The following is a 19,465-nucleotide window of genomic DNA, read 5'->3' on the forward strand; positions in this document are numbered from 1 at the left end:
ATCCTGGCTCTTATTTGGCTCAGATAATCCTTTGAAGAGCATTTGGTTTGCATGTGCAATATGATTACACAGATCTTCAGTTTCCCTTTCTACATGGTGCCAACAAATCATTTACTTTTTTTTGTCATGGGAGCTTATTCGTACCAGTCTGCAAGTGATAGCCATTGGTACTGTGCGTCATGTGTGAAATTATTTCATCATCTCACTTGTTGCATTCTCTATGTCAGTTAGTTATCGAATTCTGTGATGATCTGACCTCACATCAAACATAATTAAGCTTATCAACAATCCTTCAGGGAATCTCAAGGAGAAAGAAAGTTAATGATTCAGGTGTAGCCATTTGCTAGGACTTGAAAGCAATCAAGCAGATTTATTCAAGGCGTTTACCTAACTTTCTCTTTCAATGACAATTGATGTGTTGCCCATTTCCAGTATGTTCTGGTTTTGTTTCAGGCTTTCTATACTTGTTATTCACTTTTCATCTTTGCTTTATGAATTCTATTTTCATTTATGAATGGAAGCCTCACTTTTGAAAATCTTTTTCCATGCTTGTTTAGTCTTAATTTGATTTCATCCACTGAATCTAAGCAGAACCTTTTTTTTAAAATGGCCTCCAGTCATCACTCCAATGCAACGTGGCATCTTCTTTTCACATTTTCTGTCAATTAGATCTTTCCTACAAACCACAGCTTCTTAAAACATACCCTTTCTGATAATGTTTTCAATTACTCCCCATAAAGGCCCACTTCAGCAAGCCTGGTACAGTATGTTTTGTTATGATAAAGGTATGTATTATTCTGATGAAAATGGCTGTTTGCGGGTGACCAATGAGACTGCAATTCAATGGAGGAGTTTGAATGATGCATTACCAAAAACACAAGTGGCTTAACAACATTACCTGATGCAATTACAGCCCTATGTTTGTTTTATATCAGTCGTAATGCTTTTATCTATCTATCTATCTATAAAAACTAAATCAATAAAAAGAGCACAATGCTAATAGCAGAAAAGGTGTTAATCTGAAATGAATCTGCAAGACAAAGGGTCTAGAATCAACTTTTTCCTCACTCAAAATGCTCAAATATTGAGTCAAATGCTAGCAAATGTTTTACTGAGGTCTTCCCTATATGTTCTAGAATTCACAGGATGGAGATAATTGATCCCAAAAGGGTTTAATTACCTTCAAAAAGTTGATCTCTTATTAATATTTTGCAACTGTCATACCTCCTCCCCTCTGGCCTTTCATGCTCATCCTTCCTATCCTGGACTGCCAATCTGATTTTTTGTTTTGGCCTTGTACAAGTAATATTAATCCACTAACTTGACTCTGCTCATCTATGTGAAAATTAAAAAGTGCCTTTGTAACTATGTTGTTCTATCAGACATGCTTCTCTGAAATTTTTCTGCATATAGCTTAATCACGAAAGTATAGAAATACCAGAATCACAGAAGTGTTACAGTGCAGAAATAGGCCATTCGGTCCATCATACCTGGTAAATAATAAGAAAATACTTTCAAAAAGCAAAATTGAAGTAATGAAATACAAGGGCATACCAAATTGCATGATCATAACGTCAAGATCATTTTTTTAAAAATTGTCAGTTAGTGTCAGAACTATATCATTATGGTTTAAAAGCAGAGTGGCAATGGCATTCTGATTAGAGCTTAGTACAAATGCACATACCAAAAGAGCTAGAAGCACAAGTTCAATTTAAAGGCATCATACTGGTTTGTTAAATGAACCTAGTGCCAGTCTCCAGCTTTTTTCCCTCTACCTTTGCATAGTATTTTTATTCAAATAATCATCCAATACCCTCTTGAAAGCCTCAGTTGAACCTGCCTCTATCACACATCCAGGCAGTGTACTCCATACTCCAAGTGAGTACGAGTGAAAGAGTATTTCCTCACTACATCCTAACCTTGCATTCTGTGCTCTTCGTCAGTTTTAACCTGCTTTTCTACTACTTGTTCATTCTGAAATCATGTCTTTCAACTTCTAATCCTTTGCCAATTCCCTATTTTTTCTAAGGAGTATACAGCCTAGAATATTGAGCTCCCAGTCAGCCCTGTTTGTAGCCGGGCCTCCATAATGCCTTTAAATTGAACTTGTGCTTCTAGCTCTTTTGGTATGTGCATTTGTATTAAGCTCTAATCAGAATGCCATTGCCACTCTGCTTTTAAACCATAATGATATAGTTCTGACACTAACTGACAATTTTTAAAAAAATGATCTTGACGTTATGATCATGCAATTTGGTATGCCTTTGTATTTCATTACTTCAATTTTGCTTTTTGAAAGTATTTTCTTATTATTTACCATAACCATTCCTATTCGTGTAGTACATATCACTTTCTGTGTTCTAACTATTGCTTTTTCTCCTCTCCTTTTAACCTTTAAGTTACTATTACTTCGGCTGGGACAAATGGTTGTGGAACTGGGCTCCAGCAACAAATGATTAATTAATGTGCTTTTCATGGTGCAGTGGTGGTATCCCCACCCTTGGCCCAGGGGACCTGGGTTCAAGTTCCACCTGCTCCAGTGGTGTCTCACAATATCTCTAAACAGGTTGATTAGAAAATATTTTCATGAGTTATTTGTTGGAAAATATTTACCAGAACAGTTTGGGAACTATTGCTGTAGGATCCTTAAAGTCTATTTCAACCATCTGAATGGGTATGGTCTCAATTCATTATTTATTGCATAACCAGTAATGCAACACTCTCTCAACTCTGCACTATAGTGTCTAATTTATATAAACAGTTTTAGCTTGAGGACACCAGTCTTCGAACTCATGTCACCAGTTACCTGATGATATATTCAACTTGCCTCCCTCAGAACCTTACATTATTGTTGTTATCTCCCATTTTAATTTCCTATTAGGTTTCCCACATTGATGGTACTGTTAAAGAAACCATTTAGAAATGAAACGGGTCGACTGAATTGCTTAGTGTTAGTAAAATAGAGGAAAACTGAAAAGAGAGATGCACTTTATAAAAGAGTGCCTCCATCAAACAAATCATAGCAGGGAATTAAGGTAGGAAAGCGATTTTACAGTGAAACAGTGAATTATAAATAACAGTTCATATATTAATTTCACCACTGCGGCTGCAGCCTTTGAAACCCATTAGTTCTGATACTGAGACGCTGCTAGTCACATCTGAAATTAATTTTAGTGACTCTCAGCCAGATCTGCCACCTCCACACCTGATGATGTGAATCAACAGAAAGGCAAATAAATCACTTCTTGAGCTGTAACATCAAACAGTACAACAAAATGAAGTCAAAGTTAAAATGATAGTCAAGTCCAAAATAGACAGATGACTATCGAAGAAATAAAGGGATACCAGATTACTATTTTTATGTAAAATAGTTCCTAATATTGTAGCACTTGGCTCATATTGAGGTCATAAAACGCTCCATTATTTCTAGGTGCCTTGATATTCGGTATCCGATATGTTACCTGGAAACAAACAGTCAGACTGAAGTTGAAGTCCAAAGCTTGTTGTTATTTGAGAGAACTGTCTTCCTATCAATCATAAGCACACCCAGAAGCTGCAGGCTAGGTGCATGCTGGGAGCTATGTCGCAACACCTTCATAAATCTCTAAAGCTGACAGTTATACATCTGGGATTTCATGTAAGCTTAAGGCTGAGGCAATTCATAGGAAGACAAGCATTATTATTATAGGTACTTTGAGCGCAGAATAGTGACCAAAAAGACCTTCCAAATATATTTGGAGAATTTTCACTACTTCATTGCTTCAATATTTTATTCAGTCAGTTTTGTCCTCAGAGATTTGTTGTCCTCCTGCACACAAGATTTATGAATAGCACTCTAGCCAGTTTCCTTGAGCTAGATTATTTTTACTCTCTGTATGTTCAATTCTTACTGCCCGCTGTTTTATGGACGAACTTTCAGGTCATCCGATGCAGAAACAGTGTCTGTAAAAGGATGCAATACTGAAAGTGTGATACTCAGGAAAAGAACAAAGGGCTGAGTTTTACCAAAAATTGGTGATGTGTCAGTTTTGGGAGTTTAATGGAGGTGAACATGAGAAGGGGTCTCACCTAGCTCTCCACTACTCACTTCATCATGTATCCACCAGGTTGCCATCTTGCCCCTCCTGTGCTACCTTGTACTCGCCATTGCAGAAGTACTCGCCAATGCTGGGAACTTCTGGGATTTCTGCCACTGGCATCATGTACCAGGTCAATTACTGTCAATCCCAAATAGCTTTTCACAAGATACATAATAGGGGGAAATTAAAAAGAAAGGCCTCTGTGGAGACATCAGAGGCATAGATCACACTTGGCTGGAAATAGAAGCTCATGTTGGTAAATGTATTGCCACCTGACATCTTCACCTGTCTGATTGATCATCATAGTCACTGCAACTACAAGAACCAAGCTACATGGACTGACTGTCCTCAGCACTGTACCATGTTTCAACCGCTGTCTAAGAAAATGTTACTCTTTTCTTCATGCCCTGCGTAACTTAACATTGTCATCGTTTAGGACTGACTGCACCCCATTCTGTGGTAAAAACAAGGACTGCAGATGCTGGAAACCAGAGTCTAGATTAGAGTGGTGTTGGAAAAGCACAGCAGGTCAGGCAGCATCCGAGGAGCAGGAAAATTGACGTTTTGGGCAAAAGCCCTTCATCAGGAATAGAGGCAGGGTGCCTGCAGAGTCTGCAGGCACTCTGCCTCTATTCCTGATGAAGGGCTTTTGCCTGAAACTTCGATTTTCCTGCTCCTCAGAGCTGCCTGACCTGCTGTGCTTTTCCAACACCACTCTAATCTAGACTCTGCACCCCATTCTGTGGACTGTAATGATATGAACCCTCTGAACTATCCAAATAACTGGCTGACTGTGTCCTCGCCCCTGAACTGATTTCGGATGATATTCTTGAATTACTGTGCTGATACCCCCTAACACATAACAATCCCTCTTGACTTGACTGAGGACTAATCCCCTTAGACTTTCAGGTGTCGCAATTTGGTTGAAGGACATTCAGTGCTGTTGCTGTTTCAGCTGCTGTCATATGTTTACGTAGCAATGATATAGCACATCACTATAAAGCAACATGCCCATCCATTTGACTGACCAGTGCAGGAAAACATTACAAGCTGCCTGGCATTATCTGTCTGTACTAAAAAGCAAGACATGTAGGAGCTGGAGGGGTGACCTTATACAGGTTTACAAAATCATGAGGGGCATAGATAAAGTGAGCAGCAAGATTACCTTCCCTAGGGTAGGGGAGTTCAAAACAAGAGGGCATATTTTTAAGGTGAGAGAAGGAAAATTTAAAAGGGACCTGAGGGGAAATGTTTTCACACAGAGGGTGATTTGTATGTGGAATGAACTGCCTGAGGAAGTGGTGGATGCAGGTACAGTTACAACATTTAAAGGACATTTGGATAGGTATATGAATAGAAAAACTTTAGAGGGATATACGCCAAACACAGGCAAATGGGAATCGTTTAGTTGGGAAAACCTAGATGGCATGGACAAATTGGACTTAACGGTCTGTTTCCATCCAGTATTGCTCTATGACTCTATACGTTTAGTGAGCCTGTTTGCTCTGAACGAGGCTGCAACATGCATAAAGACAAAGCAAAGCAAGGCAGGGGCCCAGTATTCAGTCTGACTTTCATGTCTGGAATTGACGCCAGCTAGTTTTTCTGTGCAGTTTGAGAGAACAGCAAACTACATATAAATGAGGTGAACATAGGTAATAATGAGGTTTTAAAGTATGTAAATTGACCTCTTACCATTCGTGAGCAGTATCACTATTTCAACTGTCTAAATTTTGGGTGGAAAGATGAGCTTTTCCTGTCAGTGAGTACCTCATCTCTCCAATCTCACCATACTTTCCAAATGGACTTGCCTATAATAATGGGGAGAAAGTGAGGTCTGCAGATGCTGGAGATCAGAGATGGAAATGTGTTGCTGGAAAAGCGCAGCAGGTCAGGCAGCATCTAGGGAACAGGAGAATCGACGTTTCGGGCATTAGCCCTTCTTCAGGAATGAGGAAAGTTGGTCCAGTAGGCTAAGATAAAAGATAGGGAGGAGAGACTTGGGGGAGGGGCGTCAGAAATGTGATAGGTGGAAAGAGGTCAAGGTGAGGGTGATAGGTCAGACTGGGGTGGGGGCGGAGAGGTCGGGAAGAAGATTGCAGGTTAGGAAGACGGTGCTGAATTTGATGGATTTGACTGAGACAGGCTGGGGGGAGGGGAAATGAGGAAACTGGTGAAATCCGAGTTCATCCCTTGTGGTTGGAGGGTTCCTAGCCGGAAGATGAGGCGTTCTTCCTCCAATCGTCGTTTCGCTGTGGTCTGACGATGGAGGAGTCCAAAGACCTGCATATCCTTGGTGGAGTGGGAGGGGGAATTGAAATGTTGAGCTACAGGGTGGTTGGGTTGGTTGGTCCGGGTGTCCCAGAGGTGTTCTCTGAAACGCTCCGCAAGTAGGCGGCCTGTCTCCCCAATATAGAGGAGGCCACATCGGGTGCAAAGGATGCAATAGATGATATGTGTGGAGGTACAGGTGAATCTGTGGCGGATATGGAAGTTTCCTTTGGGGCCTTGGAGGGAGGTGAGGGGGGAGGTGTGGGCGCAAGTCTTGCACCTCCTGCGGTTGCAGGGGAAGGTGCCGGGAGTGGAGGTTGGGTTGGTGGGGGGTGTGGATCTGACGAGGGAGTCACGGAGGGAGTGGTCTGTACGGAATGCTGATAGGGGAGGGGAGGGAAATATATCCTTGGTGGTGTGGTCCGTTTGGAGGTGGCGGAAATGGCGGCGGATGATGCGCTGTACATGGAGGTTAGTGGGGTGGTAGGTGAGGACCAGTGGGGTTCTGTCCTGGTGGCGGTTGGAGGGGCGGGGTTCAAGGGCGGAGGATCGGGAAGTGGAAAAGATGCGGTGGAAGGCATCGTCGACCACGTCGGGGGGGAAATTGCGGTCCTTGAAGAAGGAGGCCATCTGGGATGTGCGTTTTTGGAACTGGTCCTCCTGGGAGCAGATGCGGCGGAGTCGAAGGAATTGGGAGAATGGGATGGCGTTTTTACAGGGGGCAGGATGGGAGGAGGTGTAGTCCAGGTAGCTGTGGGAGTCGGTTGGTTTGTAGTAGATGTCCGTGTTGATTCGGTCGCCTCACGGAGGGAGTGGTCTTTACGGAATGCTGATAGGGGAGGGGAGGGAAATATATTCTTGGTGGTGGGGTCCGTTTGGAGGTGGCGGAAATGGCGGCGGATGATGCCTATAATAATCTCTAGCAATAGTGAATAAGAACCACATGATAGCACAGTCAGCCACAGATTCCACCAGTTTGCTGATGAGAGGAAGTAGACTGATGGGGTGACAATTGGGTTGAAATACTTGGCCAATTTTCCACATTTCTGGGTAGATATCAATGTCATTGTTGAACTGGAATAGCTTAGCTAGGTTTGGCTAGTTCTAGTAATACAAGATCTCAACACTACAGCAGGCATGATGTTGAGGCTCGTAGCCTTTGCTGCACACAATGCACTTTGCTGTTGGTTGCGATCACATGGAGTGAAGTAAAGTGGCTGAAAACTGCGTTCTGTGAGGTGGACTCCTCAGAAACATCAAAACATGAACCCAGGAACAAGAGATTGAAGGAACCAAAGTGGCCATTTGGCCCTCGAGCCTGCTTTGTCATGCAATAAGATGATTACAGATCTGATTTCAGTCCAACTCAGCCTTGTTTAAGTTCAATGGCCTGGCTTTCTGGGGAACACCATTCTATAGACCAACAGTCTCACAGAAAAAAACATGCTCCTCATCTCCATCTTAACAGGGAGCCCTCTTATTTTTAAACAGTAGAATCGGGTGGGCAGTTGGCTGTTGGCCAGTATGTAACACAGAATGATACCAACAGTGTGGGTTCAATTCCTGCATTGGCTAGGATAACTATGAAGGTCTCTCCTTCTCAACCTCTCTCCCACCTGAGATGAAGTGACCCTCAGGTACAAACATGAGAAAGCAGTCCTATGGTCTGGGAAGACTATAGTGATTTTACCTTAGAGTCAAGTGGAAACATCCTCTAGTATCCAATCTATCAAGTCACCTTGGTATCTTGGAATTTTCATTATCACCCCTCAGTTTTCTCAACTCCAATGGGTATAGGACCAACCTGTTCATCCATCCCTCATAAAACAAACCCTTCATCCCAGGATTGAGACAAATGGATTTGGAGGCTAAGATGGATAATCCACTTTTTCTCTTACAAGCTGAATCTGAATGTTGAGGTTCACTCAGTAAAATAGTCTGCAGCTAGGGCAGAAGATGTGGGTAGTCCAGTTGCTATCTTGTAGAAAGACAGGGTTGCACGTGGCCTCTGCTGCAGACAGGTCAAATGAGAATGTCACTAGGATAGTTTGAGGAGAAAACTGACAAATAAGTAGTGATAATAATTGGACATTTATGGTAGGAGATTTGACACTGGTGTTGCCACTGATAGTCATGCTAACGTGGATAGGCTCCCTTTTGTTAGGAATGGTCATTGCCTGACACCTGTCTCACCTGAATGTTTGTATGCTAGTTACCACTCACAGCTCAAATCTGGATTTTGTACAGGTCTTGCTACACATGAGTATTCGCTGTTTCAATAGCTGAGAAATTGGGTTAGGAGCTGAACAGTGTAGAATCAATAGCAAAAGGCCCCACATCTGACCAGTTGGTTTTGCTTCTTTCCTGGTATTGCTATAAGCTGCATACACTCTAAGAACTTGCAGTAGTTTACCAGCAGTAACTTGACTAAGTTAGTGGTACAATATAATGGGACTTTCATTAACATTGCCAGAAGGGTAGTACTGTGAGAAGGAGCAAAGTACTATCAGCCTTTTTTCAGTAAATTTACATTTCTCAAAAATACATTGTGGGAATTGGAGATATAAAGTCAATTGATTTTAAGTTGTTCAACAACAAACATAACAACAGATGACACAACAAAAGCTATATTTCAAAAATAAATTTGTTGGTTGTAAAACCATTTAGGATCTCCACATCATGAAAGAGCACCATCTAAAAAATAATTTTCTTCTGTCTTTCTCAAATCTCTGAGCTGAAAGTAAATACTTATGTACAAAAGGGTAGTGAACAATACCTAATGTTGAGCTATACATATTATACAATAGATCCTATCCAATTGAATGAAGCATTGTGTTACTAATCTTATTGTAAGTGATTGCCTGTATAAATAATATTAATATGACGCTTATTTATTCATGCTAAGAACTTTGAACAATTAGAGATTTTGTGTGAAATATATATATAAATATATAGTAAACTTTGTTTTATCAAGCTCATTATGAATCAATGCTCTTAATAACCAGCAAAAATTACATATCTCAAATACCGCAAAGTTTGCTGAATTATTCTATCTAATTATTTGTTTTTTTTTAAATGTATTTATCTCAATGTAAATATACCTGTAGTTTAATCAAATGGCCACATTAAATATCAGCAGTTGATTCAATTTTGAGTCATAGAGGCACAGAGTCATAGAGATGTACAGCATGGAAACAGACCCTTCAGTCCAACCCGTCCATGCCGACCAGATATCCCAACCCAATCCAGTCCCACCTCCCAGCACCCGGACCATATCTCTACAAACTATTCCTATTCATATACCCATCCAAATGCCTTTTAAATATTGCAATTGAACCAGCCTCCACCACTTCCTCTGGCAGCTCATTCCATACACCTACCACCCACTGCATGAAAAAGTTGCCCCATAGGTCTCTTTTATATCTTTCCCCTCTCACCCTAAACCTATGCCCTCTAGTTCTGGACTCGTCCACCCCAGGGAAAAGACTTTGTCTATTTACCCTATCCATTCCCCTCATAATTTTATAAACCTCTATAAGGTCACCCCTCAGCCACTGATGCTCCAGGGAAAACAGCCTCTCCCTATAGCTCAAATCCTCCAAACCCAGCAACATCCTTGTAAATCTTTTCTGAACCCTTTCAAGTTTCAAAACATCTTTCCGATAGGAAGGAGACCAGAACTGCACACAATATTCCAACAGTGGCCCAACTAATGTCCTGTACAGCTGCAAAATGACCTCCCAACTCCTGTACTCAATACTCTGACCAATAAAGGAAAGCATATCAAACACCTTCTTCACTATCCTATCTATCTGTGTCTCCACTTTCAAGAAGTTATGAACCTGCATTCCAAGGTCTCTTTGTTCAGCAACACTCCCTCAAACATTACCATTAAGTGTATAAGTCCTGCTAAGATTTGCTTTCCCAAAATGCAGCACCTTGCATTTATCTGAATTAAACTCCATCTGCCACTTCTCAGCCCATTGGCCCATCTGATCACGATCCCATTGTACTCTGAGGTAACCCCTTCTTCGCTGTCCACTACACCTCCAATTTTGATATCAACTGCAAACTTACTAACTATATACCTCTTATGCTCACATCCAAATCATTTATATAAATGACGAAAAGTAGAGAAACCAACACCGATCCTTGTGGCACTCCACTGGTCACAGGCCTCCAGTCTGAAAAACAACCCTCCACCACCACCCTCTGTCTTCTACCTTTGAGCCAGATGGCTAGTTCTCCCTGTATTCTATGAGATCTAACCTTGCTCACCAGTCTCCGATGGGGAACCTTGTCGAATGCCTTACTGAAGTCCATATACATCACATCTACTGCTCTGCCCTCATCAATCCTCTTTGTTACTTCTTCAAAAAACTCAATCAAGTTTGTGAGACATGATTTCCCATGCACAAAGCCATGTTGACTATCCCTAATTAGTCCTTGCCTTTCCAAATACATGTACATCCTGTCCCTCAGGATTCCTGCCAACAACTTGCCCACCACCAACATCAGGCTCACTGGTCTATAGTTCCCTGGCTTGTCCTTACCACCCTTCTTAAACAGTGGCACCACGTTAGCCAACCTCCAGTCTTCCAGCACCTCACCTGTGACTATCGATGATCCAAATATCTCAGCAAGAGACCCAGCAATCACTTCCCTAGCTTCCCACAGAGTTCTAGGATACACCTGATCAGATCCTGGGGATTTATCCACTTTTACCCATTTCAAGACATCCAGCACTTCCTCCTCTGTAATATGGATATTTTTAAAGATGTTACCGTCTATTTCCCTACATTCTATATCTTCCATGTACTTTTCCACAGTAAATACTGATGCAAAATACTCGTTTAGTATCTCCCCCATTTTCTGTGGCTCCACACAAAGGCAGCCTTGCTGATCTTTGAGGGGCCCTATTCTCTCCCTAGTTACCCTTTTGTCCTTAATATATTTGTAAAAACCCTTTGGATTATTCTTAATTCTATTTGCCAAAGCTATCTCATGTCCACTTTTTGCCCTCCTGATAGCCTCTTAAGTATACTCCTACTGCCTTTATACTCTTCTAAGGATTCACTCGATCCATCCTATCTATACCTGACATATGCTTCCTTCTTTTTCTTAACCAAACTCTCAATTTTCTTCAGTCATCCAGCATTTCCTATACCTACCAGCCTTTCCTTTCACCCTAACAGGAATATACTGTCTCTGGACTCTCATTATCTCATTTCTGAAACCTTCCCATTTTCCAGCTGTCCCTTTACCTGCTTTTGAAAGTTCTTGCCTCATACCGTCAATATTGGCCTTTCTCTAATTTAGAACTTTAACTTGTAGATCTGGTCTATCCTTTTCCATCACTAATTTAAATCTAATAGAATTATGGTCGCTGGCCCCAAAATGCTCCCCCACTGACACCTCAGTCACCTGTCCTGCATTATTTCCCAAGAGTCGGTCAAATTTTGCACCTTCTCTATTAGGTACATCCACATACTGAATCAGAAAATGTTCTTGTACACACTTAACAAATTCCTCTCCATTTAAATCGTTAACACTATGGCAGTCCAAGTCTCTGGAAAGTTAAAATCCCCTACCATAACCACCATATTATTCTTACAGATGGCTGAAATCTCCTTACAAATTTGTTTCTCAATTTCCCTCTGACTATCAGGGGGTCTATAATACAATCCCAATAAGGTGATCAACCCTTTCTTATTTCTCAATTCCACCCAAATAACCTCCCTGGATGTATTTCCGGGAATTTCCTCCCTCACTACACCTGTAATGCTAACCCTTATCAAAAATGTCACTTCCCCTCCTCTCTTGTCTCCCTTTCTATCTTTCCCATAGCATTTGCATCCTGGAACATTAAGCTGCCAGTCCTACCCATCCCTGAGCCATGTTTCTGTAATTGCTATGATATCCCAGTCCCATGTTCGTCACCATGCCCTGAGTTAATCTGGCTTCCCTGTTAGGCCCCTTGCATTGAAATAAATGCAGTTTCATTTATTAGTCCTGCCTTGTCCCTGCCTGCCCTGACTGTTTGACTCATTTCTGTTCTCAGCTGTACCCGTCTCAGATTGATCTCTTTCCTCACTATCCCCCTGGGTCTCACTCCTCATCTTGCTAGTTTAAATCCTCACCTCGAGTACACTATCTACCGTGAAACCTGAATAGTCTATTGAGGGTACATGTAAGAAAGTTCTCTGCCAGCAAGTTTTATTCAAAGCAAAGTTGCATTATTAGTTCAGTGACTTATGCTGTAAATAAAGTATAACAGTGATGTGTAAAACCCCAGCCTTACACTTCTATCATTTATTTCTGTGTTTTTACATTGATTATGTAAACCTCCTGATAATACTTGATCAACCCACTCACTCCTGGTCCCATAGGTCCAATTAATAAAATGTTTGTTGCATACAATTTAGATTTAAATTGCAGTGGTACCTTCCCAATATCCTGACCTAACTTCAGTTGATTGGGAATGACTTCAATCTTGGGTCCAGAAATGATATCAGGTGGCTGGTTTGCACCTTTTCCAATTTATGTTTCCAACTTCAATAGAAAGGAGGATGGAGAGGGGTATGCAATGGGTCATCACACTGATAATGGTCCAATTTCCACAGTCAATAAAAGTTTAATATGATGCCAAATATCTGCACAAACATCAAGTAATAGTCATTTATGCCACTTTTCCCCAGGTCTCTGACATCCCCAACCAATGGAGTAGGCCCAGCACTGCGGACAGGCGACAGCAATATCAGAGACAAGTTTAGGATCACAGCGGCTTCTGCATTGACGAGGCAGTCCTAGTGCTGATTCATGCCTGCTGCTGCTGCTGCAGCAGCAGAGGCAAGTTTGAGCTGGTGGCATCAAAAATGGTTGCATTGGCAAGGCGGGCCCAAAGTGGACTCGTAGTAGTGTCGGAGTAAAAGTTTGGCCAATTCGGTACCAGGCAGCATCAGTAGCATGTGAAATGGTGAGATCCAGCAAGGACTCAGAGTGGCGGAGTTAGATGGAGCCGAAGAGTGGGTAATTTTTATTCCAGTGACGGCGATTCAGTGAAGGAGATTTGTGTCTAGCTACCAGGTCCATGGCCCACTTATCAAGAAGGACTGTAATGTGGGACACTTCTTTTATTTCTTCATTTCCCTGCCTTTATATTCTATGTTTTCATTTATTTTCCCGTGCTTTACGATGGTACCAGAGAGTGCAACAATATCCAACACTTTTCACTGTATTTTGTATGAAGATACATGTGACAATAAACAAATAAATAAAAATGATAGCAGGAGTTCAGGAAAACCTTCTGCAGATTCAAGTTAGCTATGTTTTACATGGCAAATATATCCATTAAATAAATTGTCTTTTTAAAACCATTTTCTTAAAAAATAATCTCCTTGTCCTTTAATTTTTCTTTTTGTTTTCCTTTGTGCAATCACAATCTACATTTGTATAATGCTTTAAATGGAATGAAATAACACAAGATACTTTGTACAAACATTATAAAGTAAAATGGGACACATAAAGAGATATTAAGTCAGATGACCAGAAGCTAGCTCAGAGAGGTGGATTTTAAGGAATGTTTTATTGGAAGAAAAGTGAGGTGGAGAATACGATGGAAAGAATTCCAGGATGTGGAGCCTAAGCCGTTGGAGTCCACAGCCACCCATCGCAGATCTGTTATATTAGGAATGAAAAAGAAACCAATATCAATTGGAAGAGATCAGTTATATTAGGAATGAAAAAGAAACCACTATCAATTGGAAGAGATTTCAGAGATAGGGAGCAGTAAAGCTACAGAGGGATTGAAAAGAAAAATTAAAAAATTAAAGTGAAGGTTTGGTTTGACTGGGTACCAATGTAGGTCAGCATGCACAGGGCTTAAGAAAGAGTAGGATACCTGTGTAATACATAGACAGCAGATTTTTACCAGTCCTATCTAGAATACAGAAAAATTAAAATGATGTTTCTGCAAACTTCTGGTTTATGTTCTATGTGTTTTCCGACTTCTTCTGCCTATCCTTGTATGATTCAAAGTAGTTTCATAGTAGTTATAACAAGAAAGTTGCAAGGACAGAGGGCACTTGAGGAAGCATGGTGAGTGCCCTCAAACAGCTTGGGCTGAGGCAAATAGAAGGAAGCACAAGGCACCGTATTACATACCAGGGTTGTAACCTCCACAATGAACTTAACTCAGTTAGTTTAGACCTGACCTTCTACCACCCAACTCCACAGTGAAACTCTTTGATCAGCTTCTACTTGTCCAGATAAATATTAGAAAGAGGATTTTTTTTTTAGAAGCTATATGTTCCTTTTGTCAATGCAAAACATATTTTAAAAAATACAAATTGCCAGCTTTACTATTGCATTTGTTGTGCAAAATGTGGCTAACTGGAATTTCCATAAGACTGATGCCCCACATCTTCTCATCAGATTTCATTAAGTTTTCCACACTGACATAAAACTGGCCATATCCTTCCATGCCACTTAAAATTAGTACAGTATCTTACCAGAAAACACACTGGGAATTTTTGACAAAAAGCTTTTGACTGTGCGGATAGGAATCCCATTTTTCTCCTCTTGCATTCGTGCTATAACATCCTCCATCTGAAATGAGATGGGAGAAAATGTTTAATGTTATTTTTGCATTCCATGCCTTTAAACATTTTTTTAAAAAAGAGAATGTACTCAGCATTTTTTTCCTTTGCAGTGTAACGAAATGTTTTGCTTTTCTTTAATTAAGGGTAAAGCCATTTCATCTCTTCAGCTTAATTTTATTTTCTATTCACATTAAGGGATTCTGTTTTCTAAGGAAGCATCAACACAAGTCATGGTTTTATAAAGAAACCTGTACACTGGGCATTAAAATCACAATTAGAATTAGATAACACCTTCTGTACAGAGATTATTTTGAATTGCTTTAATAATAATTTTAAAAATCTTTTCACTCCACAAATGCACATCATTTTGAAGTACAAAGTTCCATCTCAGACTATATATTTTTATATAAACACTCATTCTTTTACCCAGGCAGATTGATGGTCTTTGTTGTCATTATGAACATGGATTGCAATTTAACCATCTGTCCTTTCCATTCAACAGCTTTATCAGTGCAGAATCCCCCACCATCTACATCCTACAGGTAACTAGCAACCAGAAACATAAATGGACCACCCATCCAGTAGCTACAAGAGCTGGTCAGAGGCAAGGAATCCCCAAAACCTGTCCCTCATTTACATGACAAAGGTCAGAAATGTGATGGAATATTCATCACTTACCTGGATGGGTGCAGTACCCACAAAACTTAACATTTTCTATACTTCTAGGTTTTGATCCAATAATGAGCAATAGTGCAACAAATGGCAATCAGCAATGTAGATTTTGTTTCGCTGCCTGATACCTTATATGGGCAGCTTTGGATGTCTAAGGATCCTTCTTTAGCTTTAAGGACACTGCTTATATTAATAGTGAGCTGCAGGAAGAGCTGAAGATTCAAGAACCTTACAAGATAAACCCTCGTGGCATGATTCAACAATGCAGAATCTACAGTTGATGGCAAAAGAATTTTAGACCTGGTAAGAGATGCATTGCAGCAGGACAGCTAGGATCTCCCTGAATCTGAAGTATCAGTCTTTCTATGACAGTTACAGATTGATATAGATACCAATTATCTGAGGCAGGATTCAGCCAAGCAGTGATTGGACATGGAGGTTTTCAGAGATGGACCAAACAACACTTTGGACATCTTGGAGAAAACAATTCTTAGAACATAAAATTATTTCTAAATTAGACATTAAAACATAAATAGGAAAAGTTAATATATTTCTATAAATAATTAGAAGTGTAACTAATGATATTCTCACTCATTAAGTTGTAAAAGAAGCCATTGAAAATGTTTTTAACCTCTGAACAAATAAGATTCTTAAAAGAGCACGATTTAGCAGCAACTTCAGAATCTAGGGGAATCTATGGATAATTTCACCGATGATCTCTACAGTTATGGTGGTTTAAAGTCAGAAGTCATGAAGGGCAGAATAATTGTTGAAATTGCTGCAGAACCTTTATCAAATTTGTTACATTCAAAATAAAATTTACAGCCAGTTGTACAGATAGTAAGGGAAGCTGAAGAGTAGGAGCACTGATCAATACTAAGAGAAGATCAACTGGTATCACAAGAGATCAGCAAAAGTTCTTAAGGTACAAAACCACAAATGGCGCATAAGAACATAGCACTAAGAGCAAGAGTGGGCTTGCCCATTGAGCCTGCTCCACTATTTGATATAATCTCAGCCTCAACTCCATGTTCCTATCTATTCTCCATAACCATTCAACCCATTGCTAATTAAAAATTAATTAGGCATAAATTGCTCAATCTCTCTTCATAAGACATGTGAAAAGCCAATACAATGAGACAGATGGCAAACCAACTTGTCCTTTGATTACCAACCACCATATCTGACATGACCATACTCTATCCAGACGCGATGATCTCTCACGACTAAACTACAATGCTGACCAGACCTGAATATCCCCCCAACCTGACCTGACTAACCCCTGGCCTAACTATCCCTTTCAACATATTCCAACCATCCCAACTCACCTACCTACTTACCCACCCTGCCCGAAATTCGCTCATTATTCTACTCAACCATTCAGTCATCCATTCAAAAACTGGGATCAGAATGTCCTGGAATAAATATATTGCAGCATTGGGTTAGGAGAATATAAAAGTGCAGCGTAAATTGACAATGGTTGGAAAATCTTGTTCGATAATCCCTTTTCTCCTGCTAGAGAGAAGCAAGCAGAGTTTACACAAGGTTTCACGAGGGTTATAGTCCTCCCAATGCCACAGAGTGATGAATTTTCCATCACATTCCTGACCTTTGATATCTAGATAATGTACAGGCTTTGGGGAAATTCTTGTCAAGAATTCCTTGCCTCTGACCAGCTCTCGTAGCTACAGTATTTGTATGGACAGTTCAGTTAACTTTCTGATAAATGGTAAGCTGTAGAATGTTGATGGTGGAGTTTCTGCACTGATAATGCTGTTGAATGTGAAGGACAGATGCAAACACTTTACTTCTTGGGTGCTACATGCCAACATTTCCCTGGATCTGAATTGAAAAGCAGTTCACTCCCTCTGTGTCCAGCTAGCATCTGACTATACACAGAGTCCATACCTGATTTTCTGGCAGCGGTCATATTGCCTTCATTCTGCCACAGTCCACTACACCACTTGAATTTTAGCTACCACATGAATGTCAAGGCTACCTGCTGACTATGTGATTGATGACTCTGGTAAGCAACCCATGCCTATGGTAAGTATGTAATAAAAGCCACAATGCCACCCAAAATGAGACAGAGCAAATCATTCATGTGTGGGTCAAGTGATGCCTGGATTTCTTTGGAACAGCACCAGGTGGAAAGTGTGTGAAAACATGGAGGTCTGTTGCATGCTCCACAACTTCACCATCAAGAAGTTCAGCTGTTACCAGTAGTTATAGCAGCTATACATACCAGTGACGACACAGACAGAAGCTAAAGATTAAGACAGTAAGAAGAAGGAGGAGGTAAGGAATATGTGGAGGAGGAAGAAGAGAGGAGGCAACCCTGACAGTTGTTTTCTGGCTAGTTCCACGAAGTGAAACTCATCCAAGCTCAGTATTAGTCATCCTAAACCCAATTCCCCATTTACAAACAGTTGTCCCTCTGATGTAGCATCTGCATGGCTATAATGCACCAACGATAACTATCAACAAATGAAGAATTCAAACCATAATTTTTAAAAAAGCTTTATGCATTCCGTAAGGCTTCTGTTCCACATTCCTTTGCCTATCATTGTGCTCTGGTGTTGTGCTACCATTATTCCTGTGTCATGGCTAGTGGAAGGCTGATGACTTCAATAAGTTCTGGACTGAGGAGGCATGAATTTGAAATGGACCATTTTGCTTTGCACAGAAGCTGTCTTGGTAGGGCGACTGATGGGAAACAGCAAGGCACTGGTGCAGTGCCAATGACTAGAGGATGAATGCCATCATTCTGAGATTGTTTCCTGAGATTGTTTTCTGAGAGTCTCAAAATGTTTCTGCTCCAGGTCTGTGTACAAGGGAGCCTGGTAATCTGTTAGATTATATTTGGCAGACTTTTGAGATAACACGTCACCTCCTTTGGAACCTGTAATCCATAGCCATTGGGAGTCTGAATGGGGTATCTAAACCTGGAAAGCAGACTATCAGAATGAGGAATGAGTCATTTAGGTCTGAGATGAAGAGGAACGTCTTCAATTAAAGGAAAATTAATCTTTGGAATTCTTTATCCCTAAAGAGGCTCTAGACAGATATTTGTAGATATTAATGGAAAACAGATTTGGAGATAATGTGTTAAAGTAGTGTTGAGGTACATAATCCTCCTTGGCATAGAATGATGGTGTATGCACAAGGGGCTGAATGGTCTACTTCTTAGTACCTATGGCAACAGACTAAACATGTATGATAACTGTCTGCAATTTGTGCTCCAATAGAAATTGTGATAACAGCATCAGATTTATCAGATTTGGGTGTGAACAAGTTGGACATCCCATCCATGTTGGAAGGGATGGGTTAGGATTCCACAGCTCTGTTCTAAGTTGGTGCTGAACTCCTTCACGCTCTATGGTATTTTAGATTAGATTAGATTAGATAACTTACAGTGTGGAAACAGGCCCTTCGGCCCAACAAGTCCACACCGCCCCGCCGAAGCGCAACCCACCCATGCCCCTACATTTACCCCTTACCTAACACTACGGGCAATTTAGCATGGTTAATTCACCTAACCTGCACATCTTTGGACTGTGGGAGGAAACCGGAGCACCCGGAGGAAACCCACACAGACACGGGGAGAACGTGCAAACTCCACACAGTCAGTCGCCTGAGGCGGGAATTGAACCCAGGTCTCTGGCGCTGTGAGGCAGCAGTGCTAACCACTGTGCCACCGTGCCTTTGTTGCAGCTTTTCTTCACTGAGGATTTCTCTGGTCATACCAGGCTGCATTCTTTTATAGACTATCCCATCAAAGTTCTCTACGGAGTCCTCTTCAGCAAATTCTGCAAATGGCTTTACACTTCATTCAACTGGCAC

At 40.9% G+C, this 19,465-nt stretch overlaps 1 protein-coding gene across 3 annotated transcripts in view; it reads right to left on the reverse strand.

The window, feature by feature from the left end:
- Nucleotides 1-19,465, reverse strand: part of LOC122552701 (regulator of G protein signaling 7) — a 460,227-nt gene that overhangs the window by 224,025 nt on the left and 216,737 nt on the right. For all 3 annotated transcript variants that reach the window (XM_043695581.2, XM_043695584.2, XM_043695583.2), the window contains exon 3: nucleotides 14,861-14,957. In XM_043695581.2, the coding sequence (XP_043551516.1) occupies nucleotides 14,861-14,957 (97 nt within the window). The remainder of the gene's footprint in view (nucleotides 1-14,860; nucleotides 14,958-19,465) is intronic.

This window comes from Chiloscyllium plagiosum, unplaced genomic scaffold, assembly GCF_037043375.1.
Source record: "Chiloscyllium plagiosum isolate Xiang-an unplaced genomic scaffold, Cpla_swu_hap1 HiC_scaffold_10, whole genome shotgun sequence".
Lineage (NCBI taxonomy): Eukaryota > Metazoa > Chordata > Chondrichthyes > Orectolobiformes > Hemiscylliidae > Chiloscyllium > Chiloscyllium plagiosum.